Raw genomic sequence first — 23,197 nt, forward strand, 5'->3', positions numbered from 1 at the left:
TAAACTTCATCTTACTGGACTCTGCCCACCCATCCAACCATTCCGGATCTCTCTGCAGAGCCCTCCTCCCTTCCAACAGACCGACACACACTCCCAGCTTAGCGTCGTCGGCAAATTTACTGATGAAACACTCAACACCCGTGTCATCAATGAAAACATTGACCAGTGCTGGCCCCAGCACAGAGCCCCGGGGGACACCGCTGGTGGCTGTCCCCAGCTGGATGCAGCACCCTTCCCCACCACTCTGGGCCGTGCAGCCAGCTCCTAACCCAGCAAAGAGTTCTGCTCTCCAAGCCGCGGGCTGCCGGCTTTTCCAGCAGCGTGCTGTGGGGGACGGTGTGAAAAGCCCTGCTGAAGTGCAAACAACATCCACAGCCTTTCATCCTCCAGGTGGGTCACCTGCTGACAAAAGGAGATCAGCTTGGTCAAACATGACCCCCCTCTCCTAAACCCGTGCTGCCTGGGCCCGAGTCCCCGGCCGTCCTGTAGGCGCTGCGGTGCGGCGCCCAGTACAACCTGCCCCGTTACCTTGCCACGTACCGAGGTCAGGCTGAGCGGTCTGTAATTACCGGGATCCTCCTTCCCAATGGGCGTCACGCGGGCCAGCTTCCCATCTTCCGGAACCTCGCCGGTGAGCCAGGACTGATTGCGAATGGTGGAGAGCGGCTTGGCAAGCTCATCTGCCAGCCCCCTCATCACCCTGGGGTGGATCCCACCAGGACCCACAGATTTATGAGCGTCCCAACATCTGGGACTGCCTCCTCTTGGATTACGGGGGGACAATTCTGTTCCCTGGCACCATCAACCAGTCCAGGAGGACAGTTGTCCTGAAGGCAAGTTGTCTTCCCGCTGAAAACCGAGGCGAAGGAGGCGTTAAGCACTTCTCCTCACCTGCAGATACTAAATTCCCCCCTTCGCCCGACAGAGAGCGACGCTTGGCCTTTCCTTTCGCCATTAATATATTTGTAGAAACTTTTTTTTGATCGTCCTTTACGGAAGTCGCCGTTCTGAGTTCAAACCGAGCTTTGGCCTCCCCGATGGTTTTTTTTTTTTCCCTACATGCTCTAGCAGCCGCCTTGAATACTTCCCGAGGGACCTGGCCGTCCTTCCAAAGATGACACATCCTCTTTTGATTCCTGAGTTCATCCAAAACCTCCTTGCCCGTCCAGGCTGGGCGTTTGCGTCGTCGACTGGTCTTTGGGCACACGGGGACAGTCTATATAAAACATTTATTTTATATATTTTATATTATTTTTTATTATTTTTTTAAACTGTATTCTAAAACCTTAAATCTGAAGTTTTCCACCCCGTGATATCACACGCCACCACTCAAACCACGCACCCGCCACCCCGGTGCCGTCGCTCAATTTTGGGAGTTTGTCTCCAGGCCTCAAGTCAAACGTGACGATTTTTTAAGGGTCGGCACCTTTTAACGCAGAAATTCCGAAATTTTCATCCTCCGGGGTTCCAGCAGCTCACCTCCCGAAGCTCCCCGGCTGCCTCGCCTGATGGACCCCCAAAAAATTGCCGCTTGCTCGCCTAAAAACAGAAAAAAATGTATAAAATGTAATAAAAATGTAAGAAAAATGTAAGAAAAATGTAAGAAAAATGTAAGAAAAATGTAAGAAAAATTACTTTAAAAGTATAAAAAAAATCTATCAAAAATTTGATCCTTGCTGGCCTGGCCTATCAAAAATTTATCAAAATTTTACTGCCGGCTCAAAAATTGTTGTTTATTTACCCGGAATATAAAAAATTAATCAAAAATTTGATCCTTGCTGGTCTGGCCTATCAAAAAATTATCAAAATTTTACTGCCGGCTCAAAAATTGTTGTTTATTTACCCGGAATATAAAAAATTAATCAGAAATTCGATCCTTGCTGGGCCTGGCCTATCAAAAGTTTATCAAAATTTTGCTTCTGGCTCTCTGATGTATAAAATTTGATCCAAAAAAATTAATAAATAAATAAATATTAATAAAGTAATAAATATATAGATAGATATCGTATATTTATTACAATAAATATAAACTATTTAAATAAATTATATGACGTATAAAGATTTATCGAAACGTTGCTGCTTGCTCGCCTGGTGTATAAAATGCATTTAAAAATCTTAATAAATAATAAAATCTTAATATATAAAACGCCAATCAGCGCCACCCACAACACCTTTACATTTGCATATAGCCAGTCATAATTAATTACTGCAATTACCGCGTTATGTCACATTTTTTAATCTTAAAGTTGTTTTTCGGTTTTCCTTGGAGTGGAAAAAAAATCCTTAGAGCTTTTTTTGTTCCTGTTTGGTATTAAAAAAAAAAGATTTTTGTTCACCTGTGGTGTTTTCTGCTTTTCTCGAGATTTATTTCCGCTAATAAAAGCAAAAAAAAGCAAATAAAAATTAATAAATACAAATAAATACGAATAAATACGAATAAAAATAAAAGTAAACAAAAACAAATAAAAATACAAATAAATACGAATAAATACGAATAAAAATAAAAGTAAACAAAAACAAATAAAAATACAAATAAATACGAATAAATACAAATAAATACGAAATAAAATAAAAACAAATAAAAGTAAATAAAAACAAATAAAAATACAAATAAATACGAATAAATACAAATAAATACAAATAAATGTGAAATAAAGTAAATAAAAACAAAAGCAAGTAAAAACAAAAAATAAATGCAAATAAGTGCAAATAAATGCAAACAAATACAAATAAATAAGAAATAAAATAAAGAAAACCAAAGAAAACCAAATAAAAATACAAATAAATACAAATGAATACAAATAAAAACCAATAAATACAAAATAAATACAAATAAAAGCAAATAAAAACCAATACAAAATACAAATAAATACAAATTTAAAAATACGAATAAATACAAATAAATGCAAATAAATACAAATAAAGCAAAATAAAAACGTTTTATTTGTTAGCGGTCAGCATTTCCTTTGCTGCAGCCGCGAAACCTCTTTACAACTCGACTTAATCTTTGTTTTTAGTTCTCCAGTGACAACGAAATAATTAAGTAATTAGGTAATTAGGCAATTAAGCAATTAAGCAATCCTTAATTATGAAATCTTTTCTTTTTCTGTATCAGAACTCCATTTCATTTTTATTTCCCCGGCGGGTTTTGCGTTCGGGATATTCCTGATAAAAGCAGAAAAGTTTCCCCTGTCGAGCTTTCCATCTCTTCCAGCAACCTTTGAGTTTTGTTCTTCAAACCTCGATCCCGCAGAGAGGTGAACACCTGGGACACACCTGGGGACACCTGGGACACACCTGGGACACACCTGGGACACACCTGAGGACACCTGGGGACAGCTGGGACACACCTGGGACACACCTGGGACACACCTGGGACACACCTGGGACACACCTGGGGACACCTGGGGACACACCTGGGACACACCTGGGGACACCTGGGACACACCTGGGACACACCTGGGACACACCTGGGACACACCTGGGACACACCTGGGGACACCTGGGACACACCTGGGGAAACACCTGGGGACAGCTGGGACACACCTGGGGACACCTGGGACACACCTGGGACACACCTGGGACACACCTGGGACACACCTGGGGACAGCTGGGGACACACCTGGGACACACCTGGGGACACACCTGGGACACACCTGGGGACACCTGGGGACACACCTGGGACACACCTGGGACAGCTGGGACACACCTGGGACACACCTGGGACACACCTGGGGACACCTGGGGACACACCTGGGACACACCTGGGACACACCTGGGGACACCTGGGGACACACCTGGGACACACCTGGGACACACCTGGGGACACCTGAGGACATCTAGAACACCATACTGGGAGGGGTCAGGGCCATACTGGGAGAGGTCAGGGCCATACTGGGAGGGGTCAGGCCATACTGGGAGGGGTCAGGGCCATACTGGGAGGTGTCACAGCCATACTGGGAGGGGTCAGGGCCATACTGGGAGGGGTCAGGGCCATACTGGGAGGGGTCAGGCCATACTGGGAGAGGTCAGGGCCATACTGGGAGGGGCAGGGCCATACTGGGAGGGGTCAGGGCCACATCTGGGAGGGGTCAGGGCCATACTGGGAGGGGTCACAGCCATACTGGGAGGGGTCAGGCCATACTGGGAGGGGTCAGGGCCACACTGGGAGGGGTCCAGGCCATACTGGGAGGGGTCAGGGCCATACTGGGAGGGGTCAGGCCATACTGGGAGGGGTCAGGGCCATACTGGGAGAGGTCAGGGCCATACTGGGAGAGGTCAGGGCCATACTGGGAGGGGTCAGGCCATACTGGGAGAGGTCAGGGCCATACTGGGAGGGGTCAGGGCCATACTGGGAGGGGTCACAGCCATACTGGGAGGGGTCAGGGCCACACTGGGAGGGGTCCAGGCCATACTGGGAGGGGTCAGGCCATACTGGGAGGGGTCAGGGCCACACTGGGAGGGGCAGGGCCATACTGGGAGGCGTCAGGGCCATACTGGGAGGGGTCAGGCCATACTGGGAGAGGTCAGGGTCATACTGGGAGAGGTCAGAGCCATACTGGGAGGGGTCAGGGCCATACTGGGAGGGGTCAGGGCCATACTGGGAGAGGTCAGGGTCATACTGGGAGAGGTCAGAGCCATACTGGGAGGGGTCAGGGCCACACTGGGAGGGGTCCAGGCCATACTGGGAGGGGTCAGGGCCATACTGGGAGGGGTCAGGCCATACTGGGAGGGGTCAGGGCCATACTGGGAGAGGTCAGGGCCATACTGGGAGAGGTCAGGGCCATACTGGGAGGGGTCACAGCCATACTGGGAGGGGTCAGGGCCACACTGGGAGGGGTCCAGGCCATACTGGGAGGGGTCAGGCCATACTGGGAGGGGTCAGGGCCACACTGGGAGGGGCAGGGCCATACTGGGAGGCGTCAGGGCCATACTGGGAGGGGTCAGGCCATACTGGGAGAGGTCAGGGTCATACTGGGAGAGGTCAGAGCCATACTGGGAGGGGTCAGGGCCATACTGGGAGGGGTCAGGGCCATACTGGGAGAGGTCAGGGTCATACTGGGAGAGGTCAGAGCCATACTGGGAGGGGTCAGGGCCACACTGGGAGGGGTCCAGGCCATACTGGGAGGGGTCAGGCCATACTGGGAGGGGTCAGGGCCACACTGGGAGGGGCAGGGCCATACTGGGAGGCGTCAGGGCCATACTGGGAGGGGTCAGGCCATACTGGGAGGGGTCAGGGCCATACTGGGAGGGGTCAGGGCCATACTGGGAGGGGTCCGGGCCATACTGGGAGGGGTCAGGCCATACTGGGAGGGGTCAGGGCCATACTGGGAGGGGTCAGGGCCACACTGGGAGGGGTCCGGGCCATACTGGGAGGCGTCAGGGCCATACTGGGAGGGGTCAGGGCCATACTGGGAGGGGTCCGGGCCATACTGGGAGGGGTCCAGGCCATACTGGGAGGGGTCGGGGCCATACTGGGAGAGGTCAGGCCATACTGGGAGCGGTTCCCGCGCTTTTAGTTTCGTTTTTAGCCGCGGGGTTTTTTTGTCCCTTTCGGTTCCCGGAGGCGGTGGCGACACCGAGGTCACGTTTTTGGGGGATTTTTTGGGGTTTTTTGTCACTTTTTGTGTCGCGTGGCGCGGCACGGGGACAGGTTTGGGGTCGGGGGACTGTGGGAGGGGACACCGCGGGTGACAAAACCGGTCCGGCCACCTCCGCGGGGACACCGGCGCCACCCAGGTCAGCCCCGCGGGGGGGTGGCGGCCGCAGGAAGGGCCGGGGCGGACGTGGCTTTGTCACCTGATGTCGCCAGCGGGGGGGACAACGAGCGGTGGCGCCCCCCGGGTGAGCCTCAGGTGAGCCCCGCGGATGGGGGGGGGGGGGGGCAGGTGAGGAGGTGGCCGAGGTGACAAGTGGCACTTGGAGGGGACATTGGGGACGCTGGGGGAACACTGGGAGGGAACTGGGGGGACATTGGGGACACTGGGGGGGACACTGCCAGCAGCTTGGGGACACTGCTGGCACCCGGGGGCAATGGCGGGGACACTGGGGACAACGGCAGGGACACTGCCAGTAGCTTGGGGACATTGGGGACAGTGCCAGCACCCTGGGGACACTGGGGGGACACCGGGGGGGACACTGCTGGCACCCTGGGGACAATGCCAGGGACACCAGGGACATTGGGGGGGATGCCAGGCCAGCACCCTGGGGACAATGGAGGACACTGGGGACACCGGGGGGACATTGGGGACACTGGGGGGACACTGGGGACAGTGCCAGGGACACCAGGGACACTAGGGGGACACTGGGGGAACACTGGGGACAGTGCCAGGGACACCAGGGACATTGGAGAGGATGCCAGGCCAGCACCCTGGGGACACTGGGGACACTGGAGGGGACACTGGGGGGGCAGTGGGGGACATTGCGGGGACACTGGGGACAATGGGGATGACAGTGCCAGCACCCTGGGGACACTGGGGACAATGGCGGGGACATTGGGGACAGTGGCAGGGACACTGCCAGCAATTTGGGTACAATGGAGGGACACCGGGCCAGCACCCTGGGGACATTGGGGACACTGGAGGGACACTGAAGGGACGCTGGGGACACTGGGGGGACACTGGGGACAATGGCAGGGACACTGACAGCACCCTGAGGACAATGGCAGGGACTTTGGGGACAATGGGGTGACAGTGCCAGCAGCTTGGGGACATTAGGGGGACACCAGGCCAGCACCCTGGGGACACTGGGAGGACACTGGGAGACACTGGGGGGACACTGAGGGGACACTGGGGACACCCCTGGCCTGTCCCTTGTCCCCTCAGTGCCGTGGGTGGTAGGGCTGGCACACGGGACACAGGTGACACAGGTGACACAGGCCAGGTGTGGTGGCACCTCTGGCCACGGGGACACCCACGGGGCCGAATTTGTGTCACCTGAGTCCCTAGGGTGGGCTCCCAGTGTCCTCCCAGTGTCCCCAATGTCCCCAGTGTCACCTGCCCAGGTGGGATTCCACCATCCCAGGTGAGGTGTCACTGCCCAGGTGAGGCTTTACCTGTCCAGGTGAGGCATTACCTGTGCCCAGGTGAGCTGTTACCTGCCCAGGTGAGGTTTTACCTGTCCAGGTGAGGTGTCACTGCCCAGGTGAGGCTTTACCTGTCCAGGTGAGGCATTACCTGTGCCCAGGTGAGCTGTTACCTGCCCAGGTCGGGTGTCCCTGCCCAGGTCAGGTGTCACTGTCCAGGTGAGGTGTCACTGCCCAGGTGAGGCCCGGAAATGCCGGGAACCTGTCGGGCCAGACCGGCCGGACAGAACTCACCTGGCCAAGGGGCGTGGTCAGGACTCACCTGGCCATGATTCACCTGGCCAGGCTCAGAGGCCGGAACTCACCTGGCCAAGGGGCGGGGCCTGGTCTCACCTGGCCGGTCTCAGCCTGGGCCAGGTCCCGGTTCCCCCTGATCCCCCCCGAGGCCAGGGACAGGTGAGTGGGGACACAGGTGGGCCCTGGAGGAGCCCTGGGGACACGGGGACAAACCTGGGGACAGGAGGACAGTGCTGGGGACAGGCCTGGGGACAATCCCGGGTACACAGGTGATGGCCTGGCCTGGGGACACGGGGACAGTCCCTGGGACAGAGGGACAATGCTGGGGACAGGAGGACAAGGCTGGGGACAGGCCTGGGGACAGGGGGACAATCCCTGGTGACAATCCCAGGGACAGGGGGACAGTGCTGGGGACAGGGGGACAAGGCTGAGGACAGGCCTAGGGACACGGGGACAATCCCTGGGGGCAACCCCTGTTGACAATCCCGGGGATAGAGGGGCAGTGCTGGGGACAGGGGGATGAGCCTGGGGACAGGCCTGGGGACAAACCTGGGGACAAGGCCAAGGACAGGGTGACAATCCTGGGGACAATCCTGGGGACACGGGGGATGGCCCAGCCGGGGGACAGTGCTGGGGACAGGAGGACAAGGCTGGGGACAGGCCTGGGGACAGGGGGACAATCCCTGGGGGCAATCCCTGGTGACAATCCCAGGGACAGGGGGATAGGCTTGGAGACAGTCCAGGGACGGGGACAGTGCTGGGGACAGGGGGACAAGGCTGGGGACAGGCCTGGGGACAGGGGGACAATCCCTGGGGACAACCCCTGTTGACAATCCCGGGGACAGGGGGACAGTCCTGGGGACAGGGGGACAATCCTGGGGACAATCCCGAGGACAGGGGGGATGGCCCGGCCTGGGGACAGTGGGACAAGGCTGGGGACAAGGGGACAATCCCTGGGGGCAATCCCTGGTGACAATCCCAGGGACAAGGGGACAGTCCTGGGGACAGGGGGACAAATCTGAGGACAGGGGGACAGGCTTAGGGACAGTCCAGGGACAGGGAGACAGTCCTGGGGACAGGGAGATGAGCCTGGGGACAGGCCTGGGGACAGAGGGACAAGGCCAAGGACAGGGTGACAATCCTGGGGACAATCCCGGGGACACGGGGGATGGCCCGGCCTGGGGACAGCGGGACAAGGCTGGGGACAGGAGGACAATCCCTGGGGGCAATCCCTGGTGACAATCTCAGGGACAAGGGGACAGTCCTGGGGACAGGGGGACAGTCCTGGGGACAGTCCAGGGACGGGGACAGTGCTGGGGACAGGGGGACAAACCTGGGGACAATTCCCGGGGACAGGGGACACAGGGGTGGCCCTGCCCGGGGACAGTAGTGGGGACAATCCCTGGTGACAATCCCGGACCTTGGGGACGCGGGGGTGGCCCTGCCTGGGGACATTCCCACGGTGACAGCCGGCCTGTGGGGGAGGGGACAGCTCCGGCCGCAGGAGTTTCCCACGGTGGCCGCCGGGACGGTGGGGGAGGGGCGCGGGGACATTCCCACGGTGGCCGGGACAGTGGGGGAGGGGGCCCAGGAATTTCCCACGGTGGCACCGGGGGACATGGAGGGTCCTGCTCCATGGGAGGACATTCTCAGTGACATGGTGACATTCTTGGTGACACTTTCGGTGACACGGTGACATTCTTGGTGACAGAGTGACACTCTCGGGGACATTCTCGGTGACACGGTGACACTCTCAGTGACACGGTGACATTGTCGGGACAGCGTGAGACTCTCGATGTCACAGTGACATTCTTGGTGACAGGGTGACGCTCTTGGTGACATTCTCAGTGACATTCTCGGTGACACAGTGACACTCTCGGTGACACGGTGACACTCTCAGGGTGACAGGGTGACACTCTCAATGTCCCCGTCCCCACTGACCCCTCTCTCTCTCCCACAGGCCACACCCACCGTGCCCCACCCTCCGAACCAGCCCCGGTGACCTCGGTGACCCCGCGGTGACCCCACAGTGACCCCACTGACCCCGCGGTGACCCCACTGACCTCGGTGACCCCGCAGTGACGCCGCAGTGACCCCACAGTGACCACAGTGACCCCACAATGACCCCGCCGTCACGCCAGTGGCCCCGCTGATCCCGCTGACCCCCCACTCACCCCGCAGTGACCCCAGTGACCCCAGTGACCCCAGTAACCCTGCTGACCCCAGTGACCCTGCAGTGACCCCAGTGACCTCTGTGACCCCACTGACCCCAGTGACCTCACTGACTCTGTGACCCCGCTGACCCTGCAGTGACCCCGCAGACCCTGTGACCCCACTGACCCCACAGTGACCCCACTGACCCCAGTAACCCTGACCCCAGTGACCCTGCAGTGACCCCACTGACCTCACTGACCCCACTGACCCTGTGACCCCGCTGACCCTGTGACCCCGCTGACCCCGCAGTGACCCCTGTGACCCCGCTGACCCCTCCATGCCGTGGCCGCCGCCATCCTCCCTCCCCACCTCGCCCTTCCCCAACCGCGCCGTGGCCGCGGCGGCCGCGGTGGCCTCGACCCTGCTGACCCCGGGCTCCTGGACGCTTGACCGCCTGCTGGCCTTGCTGCTGCCCACCACGGCACAGCGGGCGCGGTGGCGCCGGCGCCGGGCCAGACCTTGGGTGGCGGTGACCACGCGCGTCCTGGCGACGCCGGCGCTGCTGCTGGCGCTGGTTTTGGCGCTGCCCGCGACGCTTTTGGGGTTTTTGGTGTGGCTGCCGGTGCAGGCCAAGCGCCGGCCGGTGGTTTGTCACCGCGACCCCGCGGCGGTGACGCCGGGGCCGTGGGACGCGCGGCGGGCGCGCGGGTTCACGGTGGTGACGGCCAACGTGTGCCTGCTGCCCAGCGGCATGGCGCGGTTCAGCAACCTGGGCCGGACGCGGCGCCGCGCCGAGGTCATCGGCGGGATGGCGGCCGGGGAAGGTTCCGGGTGGAGGGAGGGGCTGTTGGAGGGGCGGCGAGGGGAGGGGAGGGACTACGGGGGGGTAGGCGGGGCCACAGGGGAGGGATGGGGGGGTGGAGGGACGGTGGGCGGGACGGCGGCGCTGGTGGGTGACGGCGTGACGTGGTTGGAGATGGGGATGGCCAACCCAACGCTGATGGTCAACCCAACACCGATGGCCAACTCAACGCCGATGGTCAACACAATGCCAATGGTCAACTCAGCGCTGATGGTCAACACAACACCAATGGTCAACTCAACACCAGTGACTGACCCAACACTGATGACCAATCCAATGATGACCAACCCAACGCTGATGGTCAACTCAACACCAGTGACCACCTCGACACTGATGACCAATCCAATGATGGCCAACCCAGCGCCAGTGACCAACCCAACTCCAGTGACCAACCCCTGGCCAACCGCAGACTCGGTGCCGGCGCTGGAGTCGCCGATGACCAACCCAACACCAGTGACCAACCCAGTGATGGCCAGCCCGACACTGATGACCGGCCCAACGTTGATGGCCAACCCCTGGCCAACCGCTGACTCATTGTTAACGCCGGAATCGCCGATGACCAACCCAACACAAGTGACCGACCCAATGTTGATGGCCAACCCTTGGCCAACCACTGACTCGTTGCCAACACCAGAGTCGCCACTGACCGGCCAAACACCAGTGACCAACCTAACACCAGTGACCAGCCCAATGATGACCAACCCAATGCTGATGACCAACCCAATGATGACCAACCCAACGCTGGCCAACCCAATGCTGATGACCAACCCAATGACGACCAACCCAGTGATGACCAACCCAACGCTGACCAACCCAATGCTGATGACCAACCCAATGACGACCAACCCAATGATGACCAACCCAACACCACTGACCAACCCAATGATGACCAACCCAACACCGATGACCAACCAAACCATGACCAGCCCAACACCACTGACCAGCCCAATTATGACCAACCCGATGATGACCAACCTAATGATGACCAACCCAACGATGACCAACCCAACACCGATGACCAACTCATCACCAATGACCAACCCAACCACACCCAACCCAACCCCGCCCCCCACCCCCCTACCTCCGGAACGCCCCATCCCCCTGCCCGACCCCATGCCCCCGGTGCTGACCACCCACCTCCCGCCGGACGCCGACCTGCTGTGCCTGCAGGAGGTGTTCGACGGCGCCGCGGCCGCCGCGCTGCTCCGGCGCCTGGGCCGGCGCTTCCCGCACGTGCTGTGGGGCGTGGGCCCGGGGGGGCTGCGGGGCGGGCGGCTGAAGGTCATGGGCAGCGGCCTGATGGTGGCCAGCCGGTGGCCGGTGCCGGCCGCGCGCTTCCACGCCTTCCCCGTGGCCGCCCGCGAGGACGCGCTGGCCAACAAGGGGCTGCTGGCGGCGCAGGTGAGGGGACACCTGGGGACGGGGTGGGGGATAAAGAGGGGGGGGGTGTAAAGGGGGTGTCGTGGTGGGTCCAGTGTCCCCAGCATTCCCAGTGACCCCAGTGTCCTCCCACTGTCCCCATCATTCTCTTTGTCCCCATTTTCCCCAATGTCCCCATTATCACCATGTCCCCGGTGTCCCCCCACTGTCCCCATTGTCCCCAGTGTCTCCAGTATCCCCAGTGTCCTCACGATTACTGTGTCCCCAGTATCCTCATTGTCCCCAGTGTCCCCAGTATGTCCAGTGTCCCCAGTGTCCCATCATCCCCAGTGTCCCCACTATCACCACTGTCCCCAGTGCCCCCAGCATTCCCAGTGTCCCCACTGTTCCCGTTATTCCCAGTGTCTCCCACTATCACCAGTGTCCCCTCTGTCCCCAGTGACTCCAGTGTCCCCAGCATCCCAATGTGTCCCCAGCATTCCCAGTGTCCCCCATGTCCCCAGTGCCTCCAGTGTCCCCAGTGTCCTCAGTGTCCCCAGTACCCCCAGTGCCCCCCCAGTGGTCCCATCATTCCCATTGTCCCCAGTGTCCCCCCACTGTCCCCAGTGCCCCCACTGTCCCCGGTGTCCCCAATGACCCCAGTGTCCCCAGTATCCCCGCTCTTCCCAGTGGCCCCAATGTCCCCTCTGAGGTGACCCATGGCTGGTGTCCCCATTGTCCCTGGTGTCCCCAGCATTCCCACTGTCCCCAGTGTCCCCTTCTGAGGGGACAGGTGTCCGGTGTCCCCACGGTCCCCGGTGTCCCCTCTGAGGTGACCCGTGGCCAGTGTCCCCAGTGTCCCCAACGTCCCCCCTGAGGTGACAGGTGCCCGCTGTCCCCTCCAGGTGCTGTTGGGGACACGGCAGGGCCGGCGCGTCGTGGGTTACCTGGGCTGCACCCACCTGCAGGCGCCGGCCGGTGAGTGGGGACACGGGGACGGCGCGGGGGACACGGGGGGTGGCACTGGGGGGGTCGGCCTTGTCCTGGTGTCCTTGTCCCCCTGTGTCCGTGTGTCTGTGTCCCTGTGTCCTCATGTGTCCCCATGTCCCGTGTCCCCATCCCTGTGTCTGTACGTGTCCCCATGTCCCTGTCCCTGTGTCTGTCCATGTCCCTGTCTGTCCCTGTCCCCGTGTCCATGTGTCTGTGTCACCGTGTCCCTCTGTCCCCACGTATCCCTGTGTCCCCATGTCCCTTGTCTGTGTCCCTGTGTCTGTGTCACAGTGTCCCTCTGTCCCCACGTATCCCTGTGTCCCCATGTCTCCCTGTGTCCCCATGTCCCTTGCCTGTGTCCCTGTGTCTGTGTCACTGTGTCCCTCTGTCCCCTTGTGTCCCTGTGTCCCCATGTGTCCCCGTGTCCCTTGTCTGTGTCCCTGTGTCTGTGTCACAGTGTCCCTCTGTCCCCATGTGTCCCTCTGTCCCCACGTGTCCCTGTGTCCCCATGTCCCTTGTCTGTGTCCCTGTGTCTGTGTCACTGTGTCCCTCTGTCCCCATGTGTCCCTGTGTCCCCGTGTCCCTGCATCCCCATGTCCCGTGTCCCCATCCCTGTGTCTGTATGCGTCCCTGTGTGTCCCTGTCCCCATGTCCTTGTGTTCATGTCCCCGTGTCCGTGTCCCCATGTCCCTGTGTCTGCCCATGTCTCTTGTGTCCCCCTGTCCCCATGTCCTGTGTCCCCATCCCTCTGTCTGTCTGTGTCCCTGAGTCTGTCCATGTCCTTGTGTCCCCCTGTCCCCGTGTCCTTGTGTCCGTGTCCCCCTGTGTCCGTGTGTCCATGTCACCGTGTCCCTGTGTACCCAGGTGTCACTGTGTCCCCATGTCCCTTGTCCCCATCCCTGTGTCTGTACGTATCCCCATGTCCATGTCCCTGTGTCACTGTCCCCATGTCCCAGGCGATGTCACCATCCATGACGCGCAGCTGTCCCTGTCCCTGTGTCACTGTCCCTGTCCCTGTCCCTGTCCCCATGTCCCTGTGTCACTGTCCCCATGTCCCAGGCGATGTCACCATCCGTGACGCACAGCTGTCCCTTTCCCTGTCCCCATGTCCCTGTGTCACTGTCCCCATGTCCCTGTGTCACTGTTCCTGTGTCACTGTCCCCATGTCCCAGGCGATGTCACCATCCAGAACGCACAGCTGTCCCTGTCCTTGTCCCTGTCCCTGTCCCCATGTCCCTGTGTCACTGTCCCTGTGTCACTGTCCCCATGTCCCAGGCGATGTCACCATCCGTGACGCGCAGCTGTCCCTGTCCCTGCGGTGGCTCCGGGACTTCCGGCGGGACCAGCAGCGCCCTGGGGACCTGGTGGCCTTTGATGTCCTCTGCGGGGACCTCAACTTCGACAACTGCTCCCTGGGTGGGGACACCGGGACACCGGGGACACTGGGGACACTGGGGACATTGGGGACGCCAGGGACATTGGGGACACCAGGGACACTGGGGACAAGTGGGGACACAAGGGATGCAGAAGGGACATGAGGGACACAGGGACAGAGGAGGCACACAGGGGGTGACATGGCGGGACACAGAGAGGGGACACGGGGAGGGGACAGAGGTGACATAGAGGGACACAGGGGAGGGACAGGGACGCGGGGAAGGGACCGAGGGGACAAGGGGGGACGCAGGAGGACATGGAGAGTGACACCGTGGGGGACATTGGGGCACTGGGGGGAGTCACTGGGGGTCACAGGAGGGACACAGGGGGACACCGGGTGACACGGGGGGACACTGGGTGACACGGGGTTACTGGGGGGGACACAGGGGGGTGACAGGCGCGCTGTCCCCACAGGTGACGCCCAGAACCAGCGTCACCCCCTGTTCCAGGAGTTCTGGGACCCCGCCCAGCGCCAGCCCGGCCGGGACCAGCCCTGGGCCATCGGTGGGGACACCTCTGTCACCTCCTGGGGACACCCCCCGACACTGTCACCTCCCTGGGGACACCTCTGTCACCTCCCTGGGGACACCCCCCGACACTGTCACCTCCCTGGGGACACCTCTGTCACCTCCTGGGGACATCCCCCGACACTGTCACCTCCCTGGGGACACCTCTGTCACCTCCTGGGGACACCCCCCGACACTGTCACCTCCCTGGGGACACTGCTGTCACCTCCCTGTCCCCAGGGTCCTGCTGATGTCCCCTGTTGTCCCTGCCGTCCCCTGTTGTCCCCCGCTGATGTCCCCTGCTGATGTCGCCTCCCTGTCCCGAGGGTGGCGCTGATGTCCCCGATGTCCCCTGTTGTCCCCGCTGTCCCCAGGGACGCTGCTCGATTACCTCAAGATCTACGAGGAGCCCGTGAGCAGCCCCGAGAGGATGGAGAGGTGACACTGGGGACACTGGGGGGACATTGGGGGGACATTGGGGACATTGGGGACATAAGGGGGGGGCCCTGGGGACATGGGGGGGCATGGGGGAGGGGAGGGTCCTGCATGCCAGTGTCCCCGTGTCCTCGTGTCCCTCTGTCCCTGTTGTCCCCTTGTCCTTGTGTCCCTGTGTCCCCATGTCCCCATGTCAGTCTGTCACTGTCCCCTGTGTCCTGGTGTTCCACTGTCCCTGTATCCCTGTGTCCCTGTCCCCATGTCCTTGTGTCACTCTGTCCCCATGTCACTGTGTCCCTGTCCCCATGTCACTGTGTCACTGTCCCTCTGTCACTTTGTCCCCGTGTCCCTCTGTCACTCTGTCCCCGTGTCCCCGTGTCCCCGTGTCCCTCTGTCCCCGTGTCCCTCTGTCACTTTGTCCCCGTGTCCCTCTGTCACTCTGTCCCCGTGTCCCCATGTCCCCGTGTCACTCTGTCACTGTCCCTCTGTCCCCGTGTCCCTCTGTCACTTTGTCCCCGTGTCCCTCTGTCACTCTGTCCCCGTGTCCCCATGTCCCCGTGTCCCTCTGTCCCCGTGTCCCTCTGTCACTCTGTCCCCATGTCCCCTTGTCCCCGTGTCCCTCTGTCCCCGTGTCCCTCTGTCACTCTGTCCCCGTGTCCCCATGTCCCCGTGTCCCTCTGTCCCCGTGTCCCTCTGTCACTCTGTCCCCGTGTCCCCGTGTCCCCGTGTCCCTCTGTCCCCGTGTCCCCATGTCCCCGTGTCCCTCTGTCCCCGTGTCCCTCTGTCACTCTGTCCCCATGTCCCCGTGTCCCCGTGTCCCTCTGTCCCCGTGTCCCCATGTCCCCGTGTCCCTCTGTCCCCGTGTCCCTCTGTCACTCTGTCCCCATGTCCCCGTGTCCCCGTGTCCCTCTGTCACTCTGTCCCCGTGTCCCCATGTCCCCGTGTCCCTCTGTCCCCGTGTCCCCGTGTCCCTCTGTCCCCGTGTCCCTCTGTCACTCTGTCCCCATGTCCCCGTGTCCCCGTGTCCCTCTGTCCCCGTGTCCCTCTGTCACTCTGTCCCCATGTCCCCATGTCCCCGTGCCCCTCTGTCCCCGTGTCCCTCTGTCACTCTGTCCCCGTGTCCCCGTGTCCCTCTGTCCCTCTGTCCCCGTGTCCCTGTGTCCCTCTGTCCCCGTGTCCCTCTGTCGCCGTGTCCCCGTGTCCCTCTGTCACTCTGTCCCCATGTCCCCGTGTCCCTCTGTCCCCGTGTCTCTGTGTCACTCTGTCCCCGTGTCCCTCTGTCACTCTGTCCCCATGTCCCCGTGTCCCTCTGTCCCCGTGTCTCTGTGTCACTCTGTCCCCGTGTCCCTCTGTCACTCTGTCCCCGTGTCCCCGTGTCCCCGTGTCACTCTGTCACTGTCCCTCTGTCACTCTGTCACTGTCCCTCTGTCCCCGTGTCCCTGTGTCCCTCTGTCCCCGTGTCCCTGTGTCCCTCTGTCCCCGTGTCAGTCACCCTTGTCACCGTCCCTGTCCCCGTGTCCCCAGGACGCTGTCTGACCCCCGGGGCCGGGCTCAGTTCCTGGCGGGTCCGCTCCCGCCCTGTGACCCCTCGGTGACCCCTGTGACCCCTCCGGCCACTCCGGCCACCCAGCCGTGGCAGGGCCGGCGCGTGGACAGGGTGCTGCTGCGGAGAGACCCCGAGATGGCCACCGTGAGTGACCGCTGGGTGACCCTGAGTGACCGCTGAGTGACTGCTGGGTGACCCTGAGTGACCGCTGAGTGACCACTCAGTGACCGCTGGGTAACCCTGAGTGACCCCTGGGTGACTGTTGAGTGACTGCTGGGTGACCGCTGAGTGACCCTGAGTGACCCCTGGGTGACCCTGAGTGACTGTTGAGTGACCGCTGAGTGACCCCTGAGTGACCGCTAAGTGACTGCTGAGTGACCACTGGGTGACCCCTGAGTGACCGCTGAGTGACCACTGAGTGACTGCTGGGCGACCGCTGGGTGACCCCCCACTGACCCCTGGGACCCCGAACTGCCCATGAGTGACCCTGAGTGACCCCTCAGTGACCCCTCCCACTGACCCCTCAGTGACCCCTCAGTGACCCCCCAGTGACCATTGAGTGACCCCTCAGTGACCCCTGATGTCCCCATGACCCCGGTGACCACCCCTTAACCCCACGCTGACCCCTCTGTCCCCACAGGAGGTGACCGGCTACTCGGTCATCACCCAACTGGCCACCCTGAGTGACCACCTGCCCGTGGCCCTGCGGCTGCGCCTGGGGCCCGCTGACCTCTGACCTCTGACCCCGGCGTGGACACGGGGCTGGACACAGCTCGGACATGAGCACGGCCACACTCCGGACATGGGGCTGGACACAGCACTGGTCACTGCACTGACCCTGGTGTGACCACGGCTCCGGCCACGGCTCTGGACGCTGCTCTGACCCCAGGATGACCACAGCACTGGTCGTAGCTCCAGCCACGGCTCCGGCCACGGCTCTGACCCTGGGGTGACCCCAGCTCCGGCCACGGCTCTGGACACTGCTCTGACCCCAGAATGACCACAGCACTGGTCATAGCTCCGGCCACGGCTCCGGACACTGCACTGACCCCAGGATGACCACAGCACTGGTCATAGCTCCAGCCATGGCTCCGGACACTGCACTGGTCACTGCACTGACCCCCGGATGACCACAGCACTGGTCATAGCTCCGGCCACGGCTCCGGCCACTGCACTGGTCACTGCACTGACCCCGGCTCCGGCCACAGCTCTGACCTCAGTGTGACCACGGCACTGGACACAGCTCTGGTCACTGCTCTGGTCACTGCACTGACCCCGTCATGGGCATGGCTCCGGCCACAGCTCTGGCCACAGCACTGGACACTGCAGCGGTCACTGCACTGAGCACAGAGTGACCACAGCTCCGGTCAGTGCTCCGGCCACAGTGTGGGTGTCCCAGGGGTGACCAGGGACATGGTCAGTGCTGCCAGTGGTCAGTTATTGGTGCCCGATTGATCCGGGTATTGATCCGATATTGATCCGATATTGATCTGGCATTGGTCAGGCATTGGTGCAGAGTATTGACCCAGGTATTGATCCGATATTGATCCGGTATTGATCAGGCATTGGTCAGGCATTGGTGCAGTATTGACCCAGGTGTTGATTTGTTATTGATCTGGCATTGATCAGGCATTGGTGCAGTATTGACCCAGGTATTGATTTGTTATTGATCTGGCATTGATCAGGCATTGGTGCAGTATTGACCCAGGTATTGATTTGTTATTGATCTGGCATTGATCAGGCATTGGTGCAGTATTGACCCAGGTATTGATTTGTTATTGATCTGGCATTGATCAGGCATTGGTGCAGTATTGACCCAGGTATTGATTTGTTATTGATCTGGCATTGGTCAGGCACTGGTGCAGTATTGACCCAGGTGTTGATTTGTTATTGATCTGGCATTGGTCAGGCATTGGTGCAGTATTGACCCAGGTATTGATTTGTTATTGATCTGGCATTGGTCAGGCACTGGTGCAGTATTGACCCAGGTGTTGATTTGTTATTGATCTGGCATTGGTCAGGCACTGGTGCAGTATTGACCCAGGTATTGATTTGTTATTGATCTGGCATTGGTCAGGCATTGGTGCAGTATTGACCCAGGTGTTGATTTGTTATTGATCTGGCATTGGTCAGGCATTGGTGCAGTATTGACCCAGGTGTTGATTTGTTATTGATCTGGCATTGGTCAGGCATTGGTGCAGTATTGACCCAGGTATTGATTTGTTATTGATCTGGCATTGGTCAGGCACTGGTGCAGTATTGACCCAGGTGTTGATTTGTTATTGATCTGGCATTGGTCAGGCACTGGTGCAGTATTGACCCAGGTGTTGATTTGTTATTGATCTGGCATTGGTCAGGCATTGGTGCAGTATTGACCCAGGTGTTGATTTGTTATTGATCTGGCATTGGTCAGGCACTGGTGCAGTATTGACCCAGGTGTTGATTTGTTATTGATCTGGCATTGGTCAGGCACTGGTGCAGTATTGACCCAGGTGTTGATTTGTTATTGATCTGGCATTGGTCAGGCATTGGTGCAGTATTGACCCAGGTGTTGATTTGTTATTGATCTGGCATTGGTCAGGCACTGGTGCAGTATTGACCCAGGTATTGATTTGTTATTGATCTGGCATTGGTCAGGCACTGGTGCAGTATTGACCCAGGTATTGATTTGTTATTGATCTGGCATTGATCAGGCATTGGTGCAGTATTGACCCAGGTGTTGATTTGTTATTGATCTGGCATTGGTCAGGCACTGGTGCAGTATTGACCAGGTATTGATTTGTTATTGATCTGGCATTGATCAGGCATTGGTGCAGTATTGACCCAGGTGTTGATTTGTTATTGATCTGGCATTGGTCAGGCATTGGTGCAGTATTGACCCAGGTGTTGATTTGTTATTGATCTGGCATTGATCAGGCATTGGTGCAGTATTGACCCAGGTGTTGATTTGTTATTGATCTGGCATTGATCAGGCACTGGTGCAGTATTGACCCAGGTGTTGATTTGTTATTGATCTGGCATTGATCAGGCACTGGTGCAGTATTGACCCAGGTGTTGATTTGTTATTGATCTGGCATTGATCAGGCACTGGTGCAGTATTGACCCAGGTGTTGATTTGTTATTGATCTGGCATTGATCAGGCACTGGTGCAGTATTGACCCAGGTATTGATTTGTTATTGATCTGGCATTGGTCAGGCACTGGTGCAGTATTGACCCAGGTGTTGATTTGTTATTGATCTGGCATTGATCAGGCATTGGTGCAGTATTGACCCAGGTATTGATTTGTTATTGATCTGGCATTGATCAGGCACTGGTGCAGTATTGACCCAGGTGTTGATTTGTTATTGATCTGGCATTGATCAGGCACTGGTGCAGTATTGACCCAGGTGTTGATTTGTTATTGATCTGGCATTGGTCAGGCATTGGTGCAGTATTGACCCAGGTATTGATCCGGTATTGATCTGGCATTGATCAGGTATTGGGGCAGTATTGGGGAGTATTGATCTGAAATTGATCCAGGTATTGATCTGACATTGGTATCAGGGCAGGATTGGTGCAGTATTGGTCCCGTATCGATGCAGGTATTGATCTGACATTGATCCAGAACTGGGGCAGGATTGATCCAGGTATTGATCCAGGTATTGGTGCAGGATTGATCCAGTATTGATCTGACATTGATCAGGTATTGATCTGACATTGATCAGGGATTGGGACAGGATTGGGGCAGTATTGAACTGGTATTGATCTGACATTGATCAGGTATTGATCTGGCATTGATCCGGCATCAGGGCAGGATCGGTGCAGTATTGATCAGGTATTCATGAAGGTATTGATCTGACATTGAACCAGGTATTGGTCTGACATTGATCGGCTATTGGTGCGGTATTGATCCGGTATTGATCTGACATTGATCGGGTATCAGGGCAGGATTGGTGCAGTATTGATCTGATATTGATCCAGGTATTGGTCTGACATTGATCCAGGTATTGATCTGATATTGATCCAGGTATTGATCTGATATTGATCTGGTATCAGAGCACGATTGGTGCAGTATTGATCTGGTATTGATCTGACATTGATCCGGTATCAGGACAGGATGGATCCAGCATTGATTGGGCATTAATCCAGCACTGACCTGTATTGATCCGTATTGATCTGTATTGATCTCTGTCAATCAGTATTGATCTGTATCTATCTGTATTGATGGGTATTGATCTGTATCGATCCGTATCGATCCGTATTGATCTGAATCCATCTGTATTGATCCATATTGATCCCATATTGATCCTGTATCGATCCCATTTTGATCTTGTATTGATCCTGTATCAATCCCATATTGATCCCATATTGATCCAGCATTGATCTGATATTGATCCGATATTGATGCCATATCGATCCCATATCAATCCTGTATTGATCCCATATCAATCCCATATTGCTCCTTTATCGATCCCATATCGATCCTGTATTGATCTGGTATTGATCCCACATTGTTCCCATATCGATCCCGTATCGATCCTGTATCAGTCCCGTATTGATCCTGTATCGATTCAGCATTGATCCCATTTTGATCCCATACCGATCCCGTATCAATCCCATATTGATCCTGTATTGATCCCGTATGGATCTGGTATTGATCCGACATTGATCCCATATCCGTCCCGTATCGATCCTGTATTGATCTGGTATTGATCCTGTATTGATCCCACATTAATCCCATATTGGTCCCGTATCGATCCTGCATCAATCCCATATTGGTCTTGTATGGATCCTGTATCAATCCCGTATTGATCCCATATCGATCCCGTATTGATCCTGTATCGATTCGGCATTGATCCCGTTTTGATCCCATATCGATCCCGTATCAATCCCATATTGATCCTGTATCGATCCCATATCGATCCCGTATCGATCCCGTACCGATCCCGCCTCTCCCCGGCAGGGCCGGCACAGCCCCTCCCCCCCCATTCCCAGACTTTGGGGTCGGGGGTCTGGGGCTCCTCCCCCCGGATCTGTGGGGCAGAGCCCTGGGGGTCCCCAAAACACCAGGCAGGACTTGGGGGGCACAGGAGCTTTATTGGGGGGGGGGGAATTTTGGGATTTGGGAGGATTTGGGGGGAGGTTTTGGGGGAGGGGCTGAGCTGGAGGGAGGAGGGGCTGCCCTATAGATTGTGCGCATTGGGGGGAGGGGCTGCCCCATAGCGGGGTTGGGGGGGCTGCCCCATAGCGGGAGTTGGGGGGATGCCCCACAGCTGGAGTTGTGGGGCTGCCCCATAGCTGGGGTCAGGGGCTGCCCCATAGCTGGAGTTGGGGGGCTGCCCCATAGCGGGGTTGGGGGCTGCCCCATAGCCGGAGTTGTGGGGCTGCCCCATAGCGGGGTTGGGGGGGCTGCCCCATAGCCGGAGTTGTGGGGCTGCCCCATAGCTGGAGTTGTGGGGCTGCCCCATAGCTGGAGTTGTGGGGCTGCCCCACAGCTGGAGTTGTGGGGCTGCCCCACAGCTGGAGTTGTGGGGCTGCCCCATAGCTGGGGTTGGGGGCTGCCCCATAGCTGGAGTTGTGGGGCTGCCCCACAGCTGGAGTTGTGGGGCTGCCCCATAGCTGGGGTCAGGGGCTGCCCCATAGCTGGAGTTGTGGGGCTGCCCCATAGCTGGGGTCAGGGGCTGCCCCATAGCTGGAGTTGTGGGGCTGCCCCATAGCTGGAGTTGTGGGGCTGCCCCATAGCGGGGTTGGGGGCTGCCCCATAGCTGGGGTCAGGGGCTGCCCCATAGCTGGAGTTGTGGGGCTGCCCCATAGCCGGAGTTGTGGGGCTGCCCCATAGCTGGAGTTGTGGGGCTGCCCCATAGCTGGAGTTGTGGGGCTGCCCCACAGCGGGAGTTGTGGGGCTGCCCCATAGCTGGGGTCAGGGGCTGCCCCATAGCTGGAGTTGTGGGGCTGCCCCATAGCTGGAGTTGTGGGGCTGCCCCATAGCTGGGGTCAGGGGCTGCCCCATAGCCGGAGTTGTGGGGCTGCCCCATAGCTGGAGTTGTGGGGCTGCCCCATAGCTGGAGTTGTGGGGCTGCCCCATAGCGGGGTTGGGGGCTGCCCCATAGCTGGAGTTGTGGGGCTGCCCCATAACTGGAGTTGGGGGCTGCCCCATAGCTGGAGTTGGGGGCTGCCCCATAGCTGGAGTTGTGGGGCTGCCCCATAGCCGGAGTTGGGGGGCTGCCCCATAGCTGGAGTTGTGGGGCTGCCCCATAGCGGGGTTGGGGGCTGCCCCATAGCTGGAGTTGTGGGGCTGCCCCATAGCTGGGGTCAGGGGCTGCCCCATAGCTGGAGTTGGGGGCTGCCCCATAGCTGGAGTTGTGGGGCTGCCCCATAGCGGGGTTGGGGGCTGCCCCATAGCTGGAGTTGGGGGCTGCCCCATAGCTGGAGTTGTGGGGCTGCCCCATAGCCGGAGTTGTGGGGCTGCCCCATAGCTGGAGTTGGGGGGCTGCCCCATAGCTGGGGTTGGGGGCTGCCCCATAGCTGGGGTCAGGGGCTGCCCCATAGCTGGAGTTGTGGGGCTGCCCCATAGCCGGAGTTGAGGGCTGCCCCATAGCTGGAGTTGGGG

At 58.4% G+C, this 23,197-nt stretch overlaps 2 protein-coding genes across 2 annotated transcripts; one reads left to right on the forward strand and one right to left on the reverse strand.

Annotated features, from left to right (window-relative positions):
* Positions 1–4,216: 4,216 nt before the first annotated feature.
* Positions 4,217–8,941, reverse strand: LOC136300649 (uncharacterized). The gene is made up of 6 exons (XM_066203173.1): positions 8,837–8,941; positions 7,418–7,534; positions 5,225–5,474; positions 4,914–5,141; positions 4,477–4,725; positions 4,217–4,434 (listed from the first exon to the last, which is right to left on the reverse strand). Exons 1-6 carry the CDS (start codon positions 8,939–8,941, stop codon positions 4,217–4,219), a joined length of 1,167 nt encoding a protein of 388 aa, XP_066059270.1.
* On the forward strand, positions 5,481–18,371 carry LOC136300025 (sphingomyelin phosphodiesterase 5-like). Its single transcript, XM_066202154.1, has 10 exons — positions 5,481–5,855; positions 9,282–10,493; positions 10,695–10,803; positions 11,401–11,738; positions 12,602–12,674; positions 13,962–14,102; positions 14,535–14,624; positions 15,001–15,064; positions 16,586–16,751; positions 17,248–18,371. Exons 2-10 carry the CDS (start codon positions 9,813–9,815, stop codon positions 17,341–17,343), a joined length of 1,758 nt encoding a protein of 585 aa, XP_066058251.1. The 5' UTR covers positions 5,481–5,855; positions 9,282–9,812; the 3' UTR covers positions 17,344–18,371.
* Positions 18,372–23,197: the final 4,826 nt, after the last annotated feature.

This window comes from Chamaea fasciata, unplaced genomic scaffold, assembly GCF_029207755.1.
Source record: "Chamaea fasciata isolate MVZ Bird 193981 ecotype frontalis unplaced genomic scaffold, bChaFas1.0.hap1 SCAF_1, whole genome shotgun sequence".
Taxonomy (NCBI): domain Eukaryota; kingdom Metazoa; phylum Chordata; class Aves; order Passeriformes; family Sylviidae; genus Chamaea; species Chamaea fasciata.